This window comes from Schistocerca cancellata, chromosome 2 (assembly GCF_023864275.1).
Source record: "Schistocerca cancellata isolate TAMUIC-IGC-003103 chromosome 2, iqSchCanc2.1, whole genome shotgun sequence".
Classification (NCBI taxonomy): Eukaryota; Metazoa; Arthropoda; class Insecta; order Orthoptera; family Acrididae; genus Schistocerca; species Schistocerca cancellata.
In genome coordinates, this window is record NC_064627.1 from 26,285,974 (window position 1) to 26,303,610 (window position 17,637).

A 17,637-nucleotide genomic window follows, 5' to 3' on the forward strand; every position below is an offset into this window, starting at 1 on the left:
TCCTCATTAGTTACGTGATCTACCCACCTTATCTTCAGCATTCTTCTGTAGCACCACATTTCGAAAGCTTCTATTCTCTTCTTGTCCAAACTAGTTATCGTCCATGTTTCACTTCCATACATGGCTACACTCCATACAAATACTTTCAGAAACGACTTCCTGACACTTAAATCTATACTCGATGTTAACAAATTCCTCTTCTTGAGAAACGCTTTCCTTGCCATTGCCAGTCTACATTTTATATCCTCTCTACTTCGACCATCATCGGTTATTTTACTCCCTAAATAGCAAAACTACTTTAAGTGTCTCATTTCCTAATCTAATTCCCTCAGCATCACCCGACTTAATTTGACTACATTCCATTATCCTCGTTTTGCTTTTTTTGATGTTCATCTTATATCCTCCCTTCAAGACACTGTCCATTCCGTTCAACTGCTCTTCCAAGTCCTTTGCTGTCTCTGACAGAATTACAATGTCATCGGCGAACCTCAAAGTTTTTACTTCTTCTCCATGAATTTTAATACCTACTCCGAATTTTTCTTTTGTTTCCTTTACTGCTTGCTCAATATACAGATTGAATAACATCAGTGAGAGGCTACAGCCCTGTCTTACTCCTTTCCCAACCACTGCTTCCCTTTCATGCCCCTCGACTCTTATAACTGCCATCTGGTTTATGTACAAACTGTAAATAGCCTTTCGCTCCCTGTATTTGACCCCTGCCACCTTCAGAATTTGAAAGAGAGTATTCCAGTTAACATTGTCAAAAGCTTTCTCTAAGTCTACAAATGCTAGAAACGTAGGTTTGCCTTTTCTTATTCTTTCTTCTAAGATAAGTCGTAAGGTCAGTATTGCCTCACGTGTTCCAACATTTCTACGGAATCCAAACTGATCTTCCCCGAGGTCGGCTTCTACCAGTTTCTCCATTCGTCTGTAAAGAATTCGCGTTAGTATTTTGCAGCTGTGACTTATTAAACTGATAGTTCGGTAATTTTCACATCTGTCAACACCTGCTTTCTTTGGGATTGGAATTATTATATTCTTCTTGAAGTCTGAGGGTATTTCGCCTGTCTCATACATCGTGCTCACCAGATGGTAGAGTTTTGTCATGACTGGCTCTCCCGAGGCCATCAGTAGTTCAAATGGAATGTTGTCTACTCCCGGGGCCTTGTTTCGACTCAGGTCTTTCAGTGCTCTGTCAAACTCTTCACGCAGTATCTTATCTCCCATTTCGTCTTCATCTACATCCTCTTCCATTTCCATAATATTGTCCTCCAGTACATCGCCCTTGTATAAACCCTCTATATACTCTTTCCACCTTTCTGCCTTCCCTTCTTTGCTTAGAACTGGGTTGCCATCTGAGCTCTTGATATTCATACAAGTGGTTCTCTTCTCTCCAAAGGTCTCTTTAATTTTCCTGTAGGCAGTATCTATCTTACCCCTAGTGAGATAAGCCTCTACATCCTTACATTTGTCCTCTAGCCATCCCTGCTTAGCCATTTTGCACTTCCTGTCGATATCATTTTTGAGACGTCTGTATTCCTTTTTGCCTGCTTCATTTACTGCATTTTTGTATTTTCTCCTTTCATCAATTAAATTCAATATTTCTTCTGTTACCCAAGGATTTCTATTAGCCCTCGTCTTTTTACCTACTTGATCCTCTGCTGCCTTCACTACTTCATCCCTCAGAGCTACCCATTCTTCTTCTACTGTATTTCTTTCCCCCATTCCTGTCAATTGTTCCCTTATGCTCTCCCTGAAACTCTCTACAACCTCTGGTTCTTTCAGTTTATCCAGGTCCCATCTCCTTAAATTCCCACCTTTTTGCAGTTTCTTCAGTTTCAATCTGCAGTTCATAACCAATAGATTGTGGTCAGAATCCACATCTGCCCCAGGAAATGTCTTACAATTTAAAACCTGGTTCCTAAATCTCTGTCTTACCATTATATAATCTATCTGATACCTACTAGTATCTCCAGGATTCTTCCAGGTATACAACCTTCTTTTATGATTCTTGAACCAAGTGTTGGCTATGATTAAGTTATGCTCTGTGCAAAATTCTACAAGGCGGCTTCCTCTTTCATTCCTTCCCCCCAATCCATATTCACCTACTATGTTTCCTTCTCTCCCTTTTCCTACTGACGAATTCCAGTCACCCATGACTATTAAATTTTCGTCTCCTTTCACTACCTGAATAATTTCTTTTATCTCGTCATACATTTCATCTATTTCTTCATCATCTGCAGAGGTAGTTGGCATATAAACTTGTACTACTGTAGTAGGCATGGGCTTTGTGTCTATCTTGGCCACAATAATGCGTTCACTATGCTGTTTGTAGTAGCTAACCCGCACTCCTATTTTTTTATTCATTATTAAACCTACTCCTGCATTACCCCTATTTGATTTTGTATTTATAACCCTGTAATCACCTGACCAAAAGTCTTGTTCCTCCTGCCACCGAACTTCACTAATTCCCACTATATCTAACTTTAACCTATCCATTTCCCTTTTTAAATTTTCTAACCTACCTGCCCGATTAAGGGATCTGACATTCCACGCTCCGATCCGTAAAACGCCAGTTTTCTTTCTCCTGACAACGACGTCCTCCTGAGTAGTCCCCGCCCGGAGATCCGAATGGGGGACTATTTTACCTCCGGAATATTTTACCCAAGAGGACGCCATCATCATTTAATCATACAGTAGAGCTGCATGTCCTCGGGAAAAATTACGGCTGTAGTTTCCCCTTGCTTTCAGCCGTTCGCAGTACCAGCACAGCAAGGCCGTTTTGGTTAATGTTACAAGGCCAGATCAGTCAATCATCCAGACTGTTGCCCCTGCAACTACTGAAAAGGCTGCTGCCCCTCTTCAGGAACCACATGTTTGTCTGGCCTCTCAACAGATACCCCTCCGTTGTGGTTGCACCTACGGTACGGCCATCTGTATCGCTGAGGCACGCAAGCCTCCCCACGAGCGGCAAGGTCCATGGTTCATGGGGGGCAAAATACAGTAGTGGCTAAAATAGTATGTATGAAAAAAGACTCTGTGTTTTTTTAATGTACCTAAAATAGAGGATACATGGTGATATTTTAACAGATCCTGTTACAGATGAATGTAAGAATATTATTTCTACGCAGCTTTACAAAACAGTGACAAAGAAATTCTGCCATAAGTGGGAGATAAGCATAATAAGTAATGACAAGCACTGTTGCGCACTATGAGGGAGAGGATGAGGTCAAGAAGTCAAAGCAAATTTGCCTTCTGGTACTCATCAACAGAATAAAAAGTATGTTTCATTAGAAAATCTTTAACTTTCTTCCTAAAGGTATTGCTTTTGTTTCTGATTGGTAGGGGTAGTTTGTTGAAAAGTAGGCTGCCCATTTATGCCACCCCATTGTGATGACTGCTTAATTTTTGTGTCACCATAAGAATGTTTGTTTTTGTTCTTGTCATGGCTGTGGATTTCTCCATTAGTTGTAAAGAGATCAAGGGTGTTTTTACAGATTGCTACTTACCATAAAGAAGATTCGTTAAGTTGCAGACAGAAACAATTAAAAGGCACTTACATAAAGCTTTTGGCAGTTGAGCCTGTCTGTAACTTAACGTGTCTTCTTTATGGTATGTAGCAATCTGTCTTTTCCTATGTTGTTGATATTCCTGCTTAGAGATTCCATTGTTCGATACTGTCTCTAGAATATAAATAAAAGGGACTGGCAATATGTTAAGCTCTCTGAAGATGGGTTTGTTGGCAGCTTATATTGGTACTCTCTTCATCATTTTATTATTCTTTTTTGTTGTTGAAAAGTATTGTGCGAGAATCTCCCCTTCCCCACCAAAACAAAAAAAAGGAGAAAGGGATACAATATGCTATTATTGATTGCACAAGCCCATGATAAACAGTTTTTAGTGTTGTTATGCAAATAAAAATGCTTTCTCTTGCTGCACTGTAGTTTACAATGCAGCAAGAGAAGGCATTTATTATTTACAAAGCAATAATTTCTGTACTGCAGAGGATGGCAATGCAAACAGACTCATTAGTTTTTAGTGTGTTTATATCACATGATTGCCCAAGGATTCTGAAAGCATAGCAGAGACTACCAAACGTATTTAACAGTTTTTCCATTTAGGGGTCCCACTGGTGTGAACTGTCAATCCAAACTCCCAAAAACTTTGTTTTTGTTACTAGTTCAGTTTCTTTGCCATAAATCTGCAAGGGTTCCATGTGGGCAGGATGGTTTTGGGAAGGGTAGAAGAGCATATGAGCTGTCTTGTTTGTGTTTAAAAATAATTTACTGTAGTGGAACCATGAGAGGAGTCTTTCAGTTGTGTCATTAATTTTGAGTTCCAATTTCAGAACTGAGTCTGAATGGAAGAGCAAGTTTTTGTCATCTGCAAACAACACAAGGGACATGTTAGGGAGATTTATAGGAAGGTCATTGAAAAGGAGGACGAAGAGAAGAGGGCTAAGTACTGAGGCTTGTGGGACTCCACAGCTTGTCAGGGCATTTTCAGAATAAATTTTTATAGATTCAGGGCTTGTGAGTTCTACCATTTGCTTCATATGGTGAGACAGGATTTAAACCAATTATTTGCTGTACCTCTGATGCCATATGATTCTAGCTTCTTAAGGGACAGTGAGTGATTAAAGAGATCAAAAGCTTTACTAATGTCAGTGAAAAGTCAAGAAAGAATTCATATTGATCAATGGTTTTAAGAATTTGGTCAGTGAAATTAATACCAGTCCTAGTTTCACTAAATTCAAGATGGTGTTTGGTCAATGATTTCATTTTTCTAGAAATGCTATGATTCTATTGTATACGACTTTCTCAAATATCTTCAATATAGCTGGAAGTATGGCAGTAAGATCATAATTGTTTACATCATAACAGTCCCCTATTGAAGATTGGAATCACATTCGAGACCTTTAATACTTCTGTGAAACATCCTGTATTGATCACATTACATAGTGGTGTGACATGTGGAAATTTTGATTATGTGGCTCTTACAATGTTTGATACCTCTTCCTTGGTTACTGGGATCAGGAAATTTGACCTGTCTGATTCTGGGATACTGCTGGCATAGAGATTCCTGACACTAGATTATCGCTAACCTTTGAAAAATGGAAGTTGAAATGTTCAATAACCTGTTTCATTTGGCTGGAGGTATTCAGCTGAGGCACATTCTGTTGTGGGTTGGCAGGAGAGCCAACACCGGGTTACTAGAGGAAGCCAAAAGGCACGCGTTTTAGCTCACGCAGGCTGGCGTGAGGTCTGGAACAGGTCGAGGAAATTAGAATTTAGAAAAACGGACGTAGCTGGTGGAATACTTAACTTTAATCCATTAATGATGAGCGTCGCTCTTGACTGTACATGATTCATAATATCAATAGTAACTGGTAATGGCGCCTTGCTAGGTCGTAGCTGAAGGCTATGCTAACTATTGTCTCGGCAAATGAGAGCGTATTTTGTCAGGGAACCATCGCTAGCAAAGTCGGTTGTACAACTGGGGCGAGTGCTAGGAAGTCTCTCTAGACCTGCCGTGTGGTGGCGCTCAGTCTGCAATCACTGATAGTGGCGACATGTGGGTCCGATGTATACTAACGGACCGCGGCCGATTTAAAGGCTACCACCTAGCAAGTGTGGTGTCTGGCAGTGACACCACATTCCTGCCCCGCAAATCGGCGCACGGTTGTGGCATAAGGCTTCTGCCCGTCGTGGGGAGGACCCCATGTTGACATATGCGATGAGGTGGGGAGCCTAACAACAGGCGAGGCTGTGCCACCCGCACCCTGCCATTTGGACCGCAGGGAGCTAGGAAACGCCTGAAAACCTGCTCCAGGGTGCATGCCAACATGCGGTGTATGCGCCCGCAGAGAGACAGGAGGGGCCGAAGGGACGACCTCCATCGGGCCGGGGTACTCGACGGTGAAGATGACATATGGTCCGGAGCGGGCAAGAGTTCCATGTTGGAGGATAACTGGTCACGGGAAGTGAACGGCGGTGCGTGACCCAGGGAGGCGCCCGGCGGTTGCAGCGACGCGTCCACTGCGGGCGTCGCCAGCAGGAGAACAGGCGGCTGCGCATTGCCATGGGGCAAAATGGAAGGCAGCGTCGGTAACACATGGGGCTGAGGCGAGCCAGTAGATGGGTCCCCAGGGCGCTGACCAGATGGCACCGTCGCTGAAAGCAGACGGGGAGTGGCAGATCCCGTGCAACAACAGAGGCGCAGCTGATTGAGATACCGATGCACCTCACCAGAGGCCTCCAAAACCAGATACATAGTGCGGTCGAGGCAGCGAAGAATGCGCTCTTCGAGCCAACGACGTGAACCTTGATAGTGGCGGTAGTAGACAACATTGCCTGGGGCAAAAGCAGGTGTCTGCCACTGCACAGGAACCTGATGCGGCGGATGTAGCAAAGACATCAAGGTTCGATGAGGGCGACCGTGGAGCAACTCAGCTGGCGAGCTACCATCTCGGGGCTGAGAGCGATACGAGGACAAAAAGAGCAATAACGCATCCTCCCGAGAATGCGACTCTTCCAACTTCAACATCTGTGACTTGAAAGTCCTGACCAATCGTTCAGCGGACCGATTGCCTGTGGCAAAAACGGCATGGACGTCAGATGTTGAATACCATTGGCCTTGCAGAATGACTGAAATTCTGCAGGCAAGAATTGTGGGCCATTGTCGGAAACGATAGTCTGTGGAAGACCTTCGATGCAAAAGATAGCTTGGATGGTGGCAGATGACATCGTGGAAGACATCCGGACAACAAAAGGAAAATTACTGAATGAATCTACCACAACCAACCATTGAGCATTCCAGAGTGGACCAGCAAAATCAATGTGTAAGCGTTGCCAAGGGGAAGTGGCTTTTGGCCATGCAAAGAATTTCCGCAGTGGTGCTGATTGTTGTTTGGCACACACCATGCAAGAAGAGCACATATTCGTAATCGCGGCATCGATTCCGAACCAAGTACAGTGCTGACAAGCAAGTTGTTTCGTTCTCACTATACCCCAATGTCCTTGGTGGAGAAGCTGTAAGACAGAGGACTGTAATGAATGTGGGACCACGACCCTGGACTGATCATTATCAGAACGTAACAGCAAAACACCACGTTGTACAAAAAGTCTCTCCTGGCGAGCAAAAAATCGGCGAACCAACGGATCCCCAATCCGCGATTTTGACAAGGGCCATTGTGTAGCAACAAAATGCAGAATGGTAGCAAGGACAGGGTCGGCAGCTGTGGCTGTAGCTACACGACGAAAATCAACGGAAACGATTCGACCACGTCATCGGTTTCCGAATCAATGAACATGCAAGCAAGTTCGGAGGAATCGAATGCTCTATCCTCAGCAACAGGCAAACAGGACAACCCATCAGCGTTTTGGTGCTTAGCAGTGGACCGATACAAGATATCGTAGCGGTACTGCGAGAGGAAAATAGACCAGCGAATGAATTTCTGTGCTGTATGTGGAGGTACAGGCTTGATTGGATGAAAAAGCGATGTCAAAGGTTTGTGGTCTGTGAGGATGGTAAAGTGATGACCATATAAGAAATCATGAAACTTTGTAACACCAAATACGAGAGCCAATACTTCTTTCTCGATCTGTGAATTATTTCGAGAGCAATTTGGACGCAAAGGCAATAGGGCGATCGTGCGATCCATCTTTGTGCGCAAGCACAGCACCGATCCTGAAATCTGACGCATCCACCATCAACAAAAGGGGCTTCCAGGGATTGAATGGCGTAAGGCAAGTATTGGAAAGCAACGCTGATTACAACTGGTGAAAGGCGCGTTCACATTCCGTAGTCCAGACGAATAGAACACCTTTACGGCGTAAGCGATGAAGTGGAGCTGAAATGGAAGAGGCTTGTGGAACATAGCGATGATAATAGGTAATTTTTCCCAGCACACTCTGTAGCTGCTTCAAATTCTGCAGCGAAGGTATGGCATGGAGGTGCTTGGGACTGGGATGTATGCCTTGGGCATTGAGTACATGTCCCAGGTAGGGTAAGTCACGAGCAAAAAACACACATTTGTCGTTCTGCAAGCGAAGACCATTTTGTTGCAAGACCTGAAATAATGTTCTGAGATTGGCTAAATGTTCTTCTTCCGTCTTTCTGGAGCTCACAATATTGTCCAGATAGTTTGCTGCAGTAGGGACCGACGCACAAACAGTTTGTATATATTGCTGAAACAATGCAGGGGCAGATGCACACCCGAATGGCAGTCATTTGAATCGATACAAACCAAGATGCATGTTAATCATCAAAACGAGCTGGGATTCTTTGTCCACTGGTATTTGCAAGTACGCATCTGCTAGGTCCAACTTAGAAAAATATTTACCCGGGCACAGTTTGTCAAAAAGATCTTCCGGGCGGTGTAAAGGAAAAGTTGGAGTCACCAGTTGTGGATTCTCTGTTGCCTTGAAGTCCACACAAAGTCTCAATTTTCCAGAAGGTTTTGGCAAAATTACTAAGGGTGATGCCCAGAGAGAAGCCTGCACACGTTCAATTACACCTTGTGATTCCAAATCGTGTAATGTTTTTGTAACCTCATCACACAATGCGTGGGGAAGATTGCACGCTGTGAAAAATTTCGGTTGCGCATTTACTTTCAGTTCCAAATGTGCTTTATAGTTGTTAGCGCAACTGAGGCCCAGTGCAAAAATGTCTGCAAATTCTTCACATAGACGAGAAACACTGTTGGAAGGCACAGTCTGGTTCACTGATAGGACCTGATTTACTATAGACAAGTTAAACAACTGAAATAAATCGAAACCAAACAAGTTCACTCCATAAGAAGAATGAAGGATGTAAAATGACACAAGTTTTGTTTGTCCCTTGTATGTTGCAAGAAGGCTGCACTGTCCTAACACAGGGATCTTGGGACCTGAATAGGTAGTTAACTTAACAGTTGCGGCACGCAACAGAGGTGTGCCCAGCAGTTTGTAAGTGTCTTGATTGATCAGTGAAACTGCAGCCCCAGTATCGAGCTGGAATGGTATCACTTTGCCGTTAATGTCCAAGTCCACAAAAAGTTTATTGTCCTGCTGACGACAAGAGCGACTGTCTCGTGCAGCGTGAACTGACAATGGTACAAAATCACTTGCAACTTGACTTGAGTTCCGGAGAAGTCGAAGCACACTATTTGTGGGATGAACACGGTCACTGTTAGAGAGAGTGGCACTGGGCGGAGTGGAATGAACGATATGAATTTCTCTGGGGGAGGTTTCGCGAGCCCGAGTATCCTTGGTTCGATTACAATTCCGGCGTGAAGCAAAGGGCCTGGAATGGTTTTGAGCTTCCGTTCTGAGCTTTTTCTGGCAAACACTTTGAACATGTCCTTTTTTCTTACAGTAAAAACAAATAGCTTGGCGTGACGGGCAATTCTCACACGAATGTCTAGTAGCACACCGCGGGCATGATTTTAGCACTGCATTTGCTTGCCGGCGCGGTACACGTGGCTGAGAGCCTGGCGGCAGCAGCGCGTCCGGGCGTGAGGACTGTTTACTGTTCCGTGCAGCTTGTCCAGCGGGCCGGTTAACCTGACACACGGGTCAGTTGCAAATGATTCCTGAGCAAAGTCAAGTGTGTCATGCCGATCCAATATGTCCATCACTTGTTGAAGGGAGGGATTGACTAGTTTCAAAATCTGTTCCCTTATACGAACTTCAGAAATGTTCTGTGCAATTGCATCACGCACCATAGTATCTGAATAAGGGAGTCCACATTGACACTTAAAAGCACAATCCTAGTAAGGCCTTGCAAGGTTGCAACCCACTCCCCATTAGTCTGACCTGCCGTACGTTTTGTATGAAAGAAGGTATACCGTTTGGCAACTACATTGACTGATTCTTTGAAATATGCATCTAATGCAGACAAAATTTCATCGTAGGACAGAGTTACTACATCACGTCGGGGAAATAATTTGACTGTCACATGGTACGTGTGCATCCCTACGGAGGACAACAAAAAAGTCTGCTGCTCGTTACCTTGAATTCTGTAGGCGGCGATATGGAATCCAAATTGGCGTGACCACTCCGTCCAGCTTTCCAGTGCAGCATCAAAAGGACGAAAAGTTGGTGCAACTGTGTTTTGTGGCTGCATCAGTGGTGGAGCGGCGGCTACTGCATCGTTTTGCATTGCACGTTGACCCCGGACGAGCTGTCCAAGGGCATGCAGTAAGGCCTGTGTCTGCTGATTCTGTAAGCGATAAAATTCGGACAGTACATCTGGAGACGGTGGCGAAGCCATTACACAAGTAAATGAGGGTAATATCATTAAGAACGCAGTGTTGCCTCGTCACCAATGTTGTGGGGTGGCAGGAGAGCCAACACCGGGTTACTAGAGGAAGCCGAAAGGCACGCGTTTTAGCTCACGCAGGCTGGTGTGAGGTCTGGAACAGGTCAAGGAAATTAGAATTTAGAAAAACGGACGTAGCTGGTGGTATACTTAACTTTAATCCATTAATGATGAGTGTCGCTCTTGACTGTACATGATTCATAATATCAATAGTAACTGGTAATGGCGCCTTGCTAGGTCGTAGCTGAAGGCTATGCTAACTATTGTCTCGGCAAATGAGAGCGTATTTTGTCAGTGAACCATCGCTAGCAAAGTCAGTTGTACAACTGGGGCGAGTGCTAGGAAGTCTCTCTAGACCGGCCGTGTGGCGGCGCTCGGTCTGCAATCACTGATAGTGGCGACACGTGGGTCCGACGTATACTAACGGACCGTGGCCGATTTAAAGGCTACCACCTAGCAAGTGTGGTGTCTGGCGGTGACACCACACATTCTGTTTAGGTTCCTATGGTACCAATGACAACTTTCCAATGTGCTTTACTCATGTTGCCTGAGTTCACAATAAACTAGTTGTTAGAGATCTGTTTTGCATTAGTAATGATCTTCTTGAGGATTTTTTCATAGTTTCATAAGTATCTTCATAAGTTTGTATCACTGTTTGTCTTACTTTCTGTATAAAATGTTTTCTTGGTTACAAGGGAGGCAATTATTCCCTTGGTGATCCATCCTTTGTATCCATTGCTTCTCAGTGGGTTTTCTGTAGATTTTCTGAGGGAAAAGGCTATGTTAAAACTTTGAGACAAATTATCAACTAATATTTTTGGTTTCTTTTCAGTGTTTTCCTAGAGGTAGACATTTTCCCAGGTCTTGTGCTTTAGCAGGTGCTCAATTAACATTCGGTTGTTGATATCTTGACATGACTGTTAGTAATAAGTGTTTGTTCACACCCATTTCTTTAAGCTTAAGTAGTCAGAAAGCCCATTGAGTAAGTTTTGGAAACTGAGTGCAGGAGTAGAATTAGCGTTTATTAATCTGGCATCTACTGAGGTGCAGGAGGTGGGTGTTATTCATGTAGGCAACTTTACTATGTTAGTCATTGTATTGTATTGTATGGAACTGGGGACCTATAAATGATGGAAAGGCTTCATCCCCGCCATAGCCCTCAGTGGTTCACAACCCTACAACAGCCTACAGCAGTCCACTTACTCCACCACCACCACCACCACCCACTGAACCCAGTGATATTGTGCAGTTTGGCCCCTAGTGGACCCCCTCAGGAATGTCTCGCAGCAGATGAGTGTAACCCCAATGTTTGCATGGTAGAGTAATTACGGTGTATGCATAGGTGGAGAAAGTGTTTGCGCAGCAATCGCTGACATAGTGTAACTGAGGTGGAATAAGGGGAACCAGCCTGCATTTGCCAAGGCAGATGGAAAACCACCTTAAATACCATCCACAGACTGGCCAGCACACCACACCTCAACACTAAGCCACTCGGCAGATTTGTGCCTGGGACCGGCATGTCTTCCCGCCCTGCGTTAGACCGCATGGCTAACCGCGTGGGCTATGTTAGTCATAGCCAGTAGGTTGTTCATGTTGGTTGATCCATGTGACTCATTGGCAAAGTTTATATTAAAATCCCCCCATGTTGTGCAGGAATTTATAACTTGTTCCAATTTCTCTTGGGATATTGATAAACTGCCATCTGGTACCCTGTAAGTGCAGACAGTGATTTGTTTTCTTGACTCAAGAACATGGTGCTTGAAATGATTCTCAGTGCAGAACCAGCTTACATTTTCTGACTAATTTCAAGCAAACCCACCTCTTTTGGAAGTTCTGCAACAGTATGAGCCAGTATTACTGTTTATAATATGAATTCACACCAAATCGCTATTTTAAATTGCTTATGATTTCAGTCACTTATCAGCAACATGCTTACTTTTAAATGAGGCAAATAAGACTGTGATAAAAATGCACATTTTTGAAACCAGTCCAGAATTTATCTCTGGTCTCACAGAAGTCTTGCTTCTGTTAATTATAGTGCTGAAGTCTTTTTTAAAATACTGTATATTTCTATAATACTATTATTATTAATAATAATAATAATAATGAAATAATTTTTTGTTATGAAGGAATTTGTATATTTAATAAAGTCTATACGACTAGGGCAATTGCCTTATGTGAAATTTCCACGTAAGGCACAATCTAAATAACATAGAAAAGAACTATCGCCAATCTCTTCGATGTGTTTTATAATGCCATGACTGACATGAACCTATTAGCCTTCTGCTTAGACACATAAGGGTTAATTTTATTAACTGCTGAGTTACATTTAATGTCACTTTTGGAAACGTCTTCAATAAACACACCTCATACATGACAAGTTCAGTTAATTTTACCTCCTTTAGACTATATTCCAGCTACATTTCTTATTTCACCCTGTCTTTCTTTTCTCAGTGGGAATGCTATACAAGAAGACAGCCGTCTCCAGATAATCCAGGGAAAGCTGCTTGTCATCAGTCCCCTTGAAAGAACTGATGCTGGGAATTACTCCTGTTTAGCAGAAAACATATTTGGGAGAGACCAAATTGCCTATTTTGTTACAATACATGGTACATGTATATTTACTGATGATTTAAATGTAAATAAATACTTTTAATGTTATTATCATTATGTTTTATATTAATTCATCTTGTTTCTTTAATCGCATGCCCCATTAGAGAGTCAAAATAAAGGAAGTAAGTATGTCAGTAATGTTACTTACATTTTTAAATATAAATGTAAAGCTGTAAGGTAGTCATTCCAGTGTCACTACTTTACAATTCTGCAATAGAAAATAACATTCAACAGTTATCGGTCTCCGAATAATATGAGCTGCTGTACCCCAGTTCCTTAGCCTTATTCACATTACATGCTCCACCCTCCAGCCTTTCCAATTAATCTCCATCAAAAGGGGTAGTCATAAAGTTTTAAATGTTACCTTGAAAAATCAAGCTATGACTATGAAGGTTGGAGATGTTACTCTTCCTTACATATTCACACTTCAATAAAACACATTTTTTCCAATGACAGATGACTTCGTAGAGACCTTGATTGTAGAAATCTGTATTTTGGCTGTTCAGGAAACATTCTGTCTTAAACTATCCTTGTTGCCATTCTGGAAATTTGTGCCAAACAATGTCTTCATATGTTGAAGTCACTAGGCACCATGACAGGTGAACTGGATGGGGGAATCAACATTTTTTCCTCGAGAAAAAAAAAGAAAAGAAAAAGAAAATGTGCTACATGAAGTTGTGTAGGATGATTGCAACTATTGTCAAACAAAATTGTTTAAAACTTGCATCATTGCTGGTTACATTGCTCAAACAATTTTATCACCTGGTGTTTGGTAATTCACATTTATTGATATATTTAGAGATTAATTCATCAACAGGAGACCTGTCAAAAGATTACAGAGTCACCATTAACAATTACTTTAAAACATACTGGGAAAACCTATGAACATACCAAAGAAGAATGGTTGGTTTCATCATACACAGTACAGTGCCATGTATGAGCTAACTGCTCCAAAGTACAACTGAGTGTGAAGTATATCACAAGCTATGAAGTTAACAGAAATGACCTCCAGATAGTGTGAGTACATGACTGAAGTGGCACTAAGAGTTGCTAATGGAGGTATGGAAAAACAAGTTGTTAATTATTAAAATAAGGTGTAAAATAACAAATACTAAAACATATACAAAATGGAGGAGGAAGAGATTAGTGTTGTACATCCCATTGACAACAAGGTCATTAGAGATGGAGTACAAGCTTGGGTCAGGCAAGGACGGGTAAGGAAATTGGCTGTGCCCTTTCAGACAAACCATCCTGGCATCTGTCTGAAGAAATTTAGGGGAATCACAGAAAACCTATATCAGGTTTGAACTATTTTCCTCCCAAATGCAAGTCCAGTGTGCTATCCATTGTGCCACCTCACTTGTTAAGATATACAAAATATAAAACTGCACAAAACAATGTTAAAAATATCATAAGAGGCGGTAAAAACAAAATACTGGATAAGTAATAATGGTAAAAATACAAGAATATTACAAGTAAAGTGGATGGACATCATATAGACATTTGGTAAACGAAAAACAGGAAGTAGACAATGGGATAAAAGGAAGAATACTATTTTTAATGATATGAAATTGCGCACAACATGAACTGATATAATACTAAACATAATAAAAAACAATATATACAATATGATCGTAGAGCAGTGTACCAAATATCACCATTTAATTTTTAAATTTATTTTGTTAAAGTAAATGCAAGAGAAGGGGTAAAGACAAAAGGAAGAATTCAGTTAATAAGAAAAGATTAAAACATGTAACACACAATGAAATCATAATGTGCAAAATGAAAGAGCTAATGAGTGTATGAAAATAAATGGGCACTTAAAAAAGCAATAGAAATGTGTATACAGTCATTGCACCATTCTGAATAGGCATAGGCTATGCCATTAATAATACCATTAAGTGTTTATGCTTTCACATTTTACTTTATTAGCACACTTCTTTCTTTATACTCCAATCAGCTACTCTTAGCCACATCACTTATGTACTCATGCTACCTGGAAGTCATTTTTCTTAACCTGCCAGCTTGTAATGCACTTCATGCTCATTTGTACTCTGCAGCAGTTAGCACACACATGACACCATATTGTGTAGGAATATATTTTTCTTCTGTATAATCTCTGGTTTGTCCAGTATGTTTTAAAAAAAAAGTTTGTTAATCTTGATTCAGAAAATTTTTACTACTCTGTTTCTTATGACATTTGTAATCTTTTGACAGATGTTCTGATGATGAGTTAACGTCAAAAGATGACAATAAATGTGAATTACTCAACAGTAAGTGCTAAAGTTTTTCTAGTGCCCTAATCAGCAGTGTAACATGTTGAGTCAACATATGATAGCCTGAAGAAGCGGCTTATAGGCTGTGTCCTTTGCAGAATGAGTTGAGGCATTGTCTGGAGCAAAACCAACCACATGGGCAGCTTCTTGCAGTGCACCTGCGTTGTTCAGGCTTCCTATGAGTATGATCTGTTAGCAGCACACCATGGCAGTCCCAAAAAAACGATGAGCATCATCTTGCCTGATTATGGTTGGGTCTTCGCCTTCCTTTGTGGTAGTGAGTACACATGTTTCCATTGCTTTCTTTCCTCCTTTGTTTCAGGATCACTGTGACACCCCCAGCATTTTTACATCATGATTAGGAGGCCATGAAAATCATGTTGATTGGCCTGACACAACTACGACATTTCAACTGCTGCTTCTGTTTGGTGAGATTTTTGAACTGGTTTGAGTAGTTGTGCAATTAAGGGAATGGCAACTTCTGTCATGTTGAAAATGTTCTGGAAAGTTTTGAAAAATTATCCATGACTGATTTTTCACTTTGTCTAGTACAATACACCAGCCTTTAAAAATATGATGGTGCATTGTTGCCATGCATTACTACCAACTCAGCATGGATTGTTGGCAGTGTTCTTTCCCTTCAAATGCAGAAAATGAATTCCCATCTGATACTCCACTTCATAAATGGCCTGTGGCATTTTGTTTCAGTTCCCACAGGGATGTTTCAGATATTTCATTGTGTACCTGAACTGTAAACAAACAGAACATTGTTTATGTGACTTTAGTTTGTGTAAATCAAACAATGGAAAATCCAGGATAGAATGTAACAATACGAGAAAAGGAAAGTTACTACTCACCATACAGCAGAGATGCTGAGCCGCGATAGGCACAATAAAAAGATTCACACATCATAGCTTTCGGCCATTAAGGCCTTTGTCAGCAATAGACACACACACACACACACACACACACACACACACACACACACTCATGCAAGCGCAACTTACACACACATTTGCAGTCTCAGCTGAAACTACAGTGTAGCAGTGTAGTTTCAGCTCTCTGAGACTGCAGTGTAGCAGTGTAGTTTCAGCAAGTTGTGCTTGCATGAGTGTGTGTGAGTGTGCGTGTGTGCTTGTGTGTGTATGTGTGTCTATTGCTGACAAAGGCCTTAATGGCCAAAAGCTATGATGTGTGAATCCTTTTATTGAATCTTTTTATTGTGCCTATTGTGGCTCAGCATCTCCACTATTTAGTCTGTGTAAGTGATACTTAAAATTTTAAAACTACCCCTGATGCCTTCTCTCTCCTCTTCCTTGAACCATAATGGCTTCAAAATATTTATTCACATTTCTAATTCCCTCTTTATCTCACTTCTCAACTCCCTCTATGTTACAATTTTCAGTCACATTACTTACAACTATTTACTGAAGTGTCTGTCCCTATATCTTTGTCATTTTTCAAATAGGCGATTGGCTTGAACTTGTTTAAATTTTATTTTATTGCCATTTTGTGTAGATACCATGCATTGAACATTACATGACATAAGTAGCACATCTGATGATTACAGAATATTTATGGTAGTAAATACAGAGCACACAGTTGCTGATAATTCTCTGTGTAGGTTACAATCTCAAAATGTCAGCAACTATTTTGTAAGGTTTTGAATTTTATGGTATGAGGATAAGGCTTATATTAGTAGGAGATTGGCATTTCAGTTTGTTAGTCTCTGCCAGAAAGTTACCTGCTGACTGGCATATCCCTAATGTGCAAAGAATATGTGGTTTAAATCCACAAAAACTAGGAGAGCAGCTGTGCTGTGGAAATGACTGGGGAAGTTTCCTTGATTGAAGGACATCCTTGTGGTGGACGTTGCATATTGCGTACTTCATGTCCACACCATAAACCATGTTCTTCTGGAGGATGGGAGGGGGGCAGAGTGTTGCATATTGTAGTGTTGAAATGCTGGCAGGCATATCATCACATTTCTTCTCTCTTGTTATTCCATCTGCGAAACACCCTCACAATAAGTTCCATTATGTGGGTAGATGCATTCAGTTTGATACTTGTGCCCATTGTGCACTATGTCTTTTGTGTGCAGGGCCAGAGAAAGTATATATGTTTATTACTCAGTTTGAATGCGGGTCTTAAACGTGTTGTATATACCATATACTTGTTAAATGAATTTATGTTCTGTGTGTAGTTTCTAACTGAAATTTAATGTAAAACTATAATATTTTCAGTTCCACTTGTACCAAGCGAGATAGAAATATCTTCAACAACTGCCTCAAGCATTGCACTACAGTGGCAGCTGCCACCAGATGCTGGCCATGTTCTTGAAGGTAATACAGTGCATATAGTAACATCATGATGTCGAAGCTCAATCACAAACATTATAAGATTCTTTGATCACTAATATTATAAGATTCTTCACTGAAATGTGTTG

At 41.5% G+C, this 17,637-nt stretch overlaps 1 protein-coding gene across 1 annotated transcript in view; it reads left to right on the forward strand.

Annotated features, from left to right (window-relative positions):
• Window positions 1–17,637, forward strand: part of LOC126150369 (Down syndrome cell adhesion molecule-like protein Dscam2) — a 174,095-nt gene that overhangs the window by 109,262 nt on the left and 47,196 nt on the right. Inside the window, exons 10-12 of the mRNA XM_049915873.1 lie at window positions 12,757–12,911; window positions 13,020–13,037; window positions 17,435–17,533. Coding sequence (XP_049771830.1) covers window positions 12,757–12,911; window positions 13,020–13,037; window positions 17,435–17,533 — 272 coding nt within the window. The remainder of the gene's footprint in view (window positions 1–12,756; window positions 12,912–13,019; window positions 13,038–17,434; window positions 17,534–17,637) is intronic.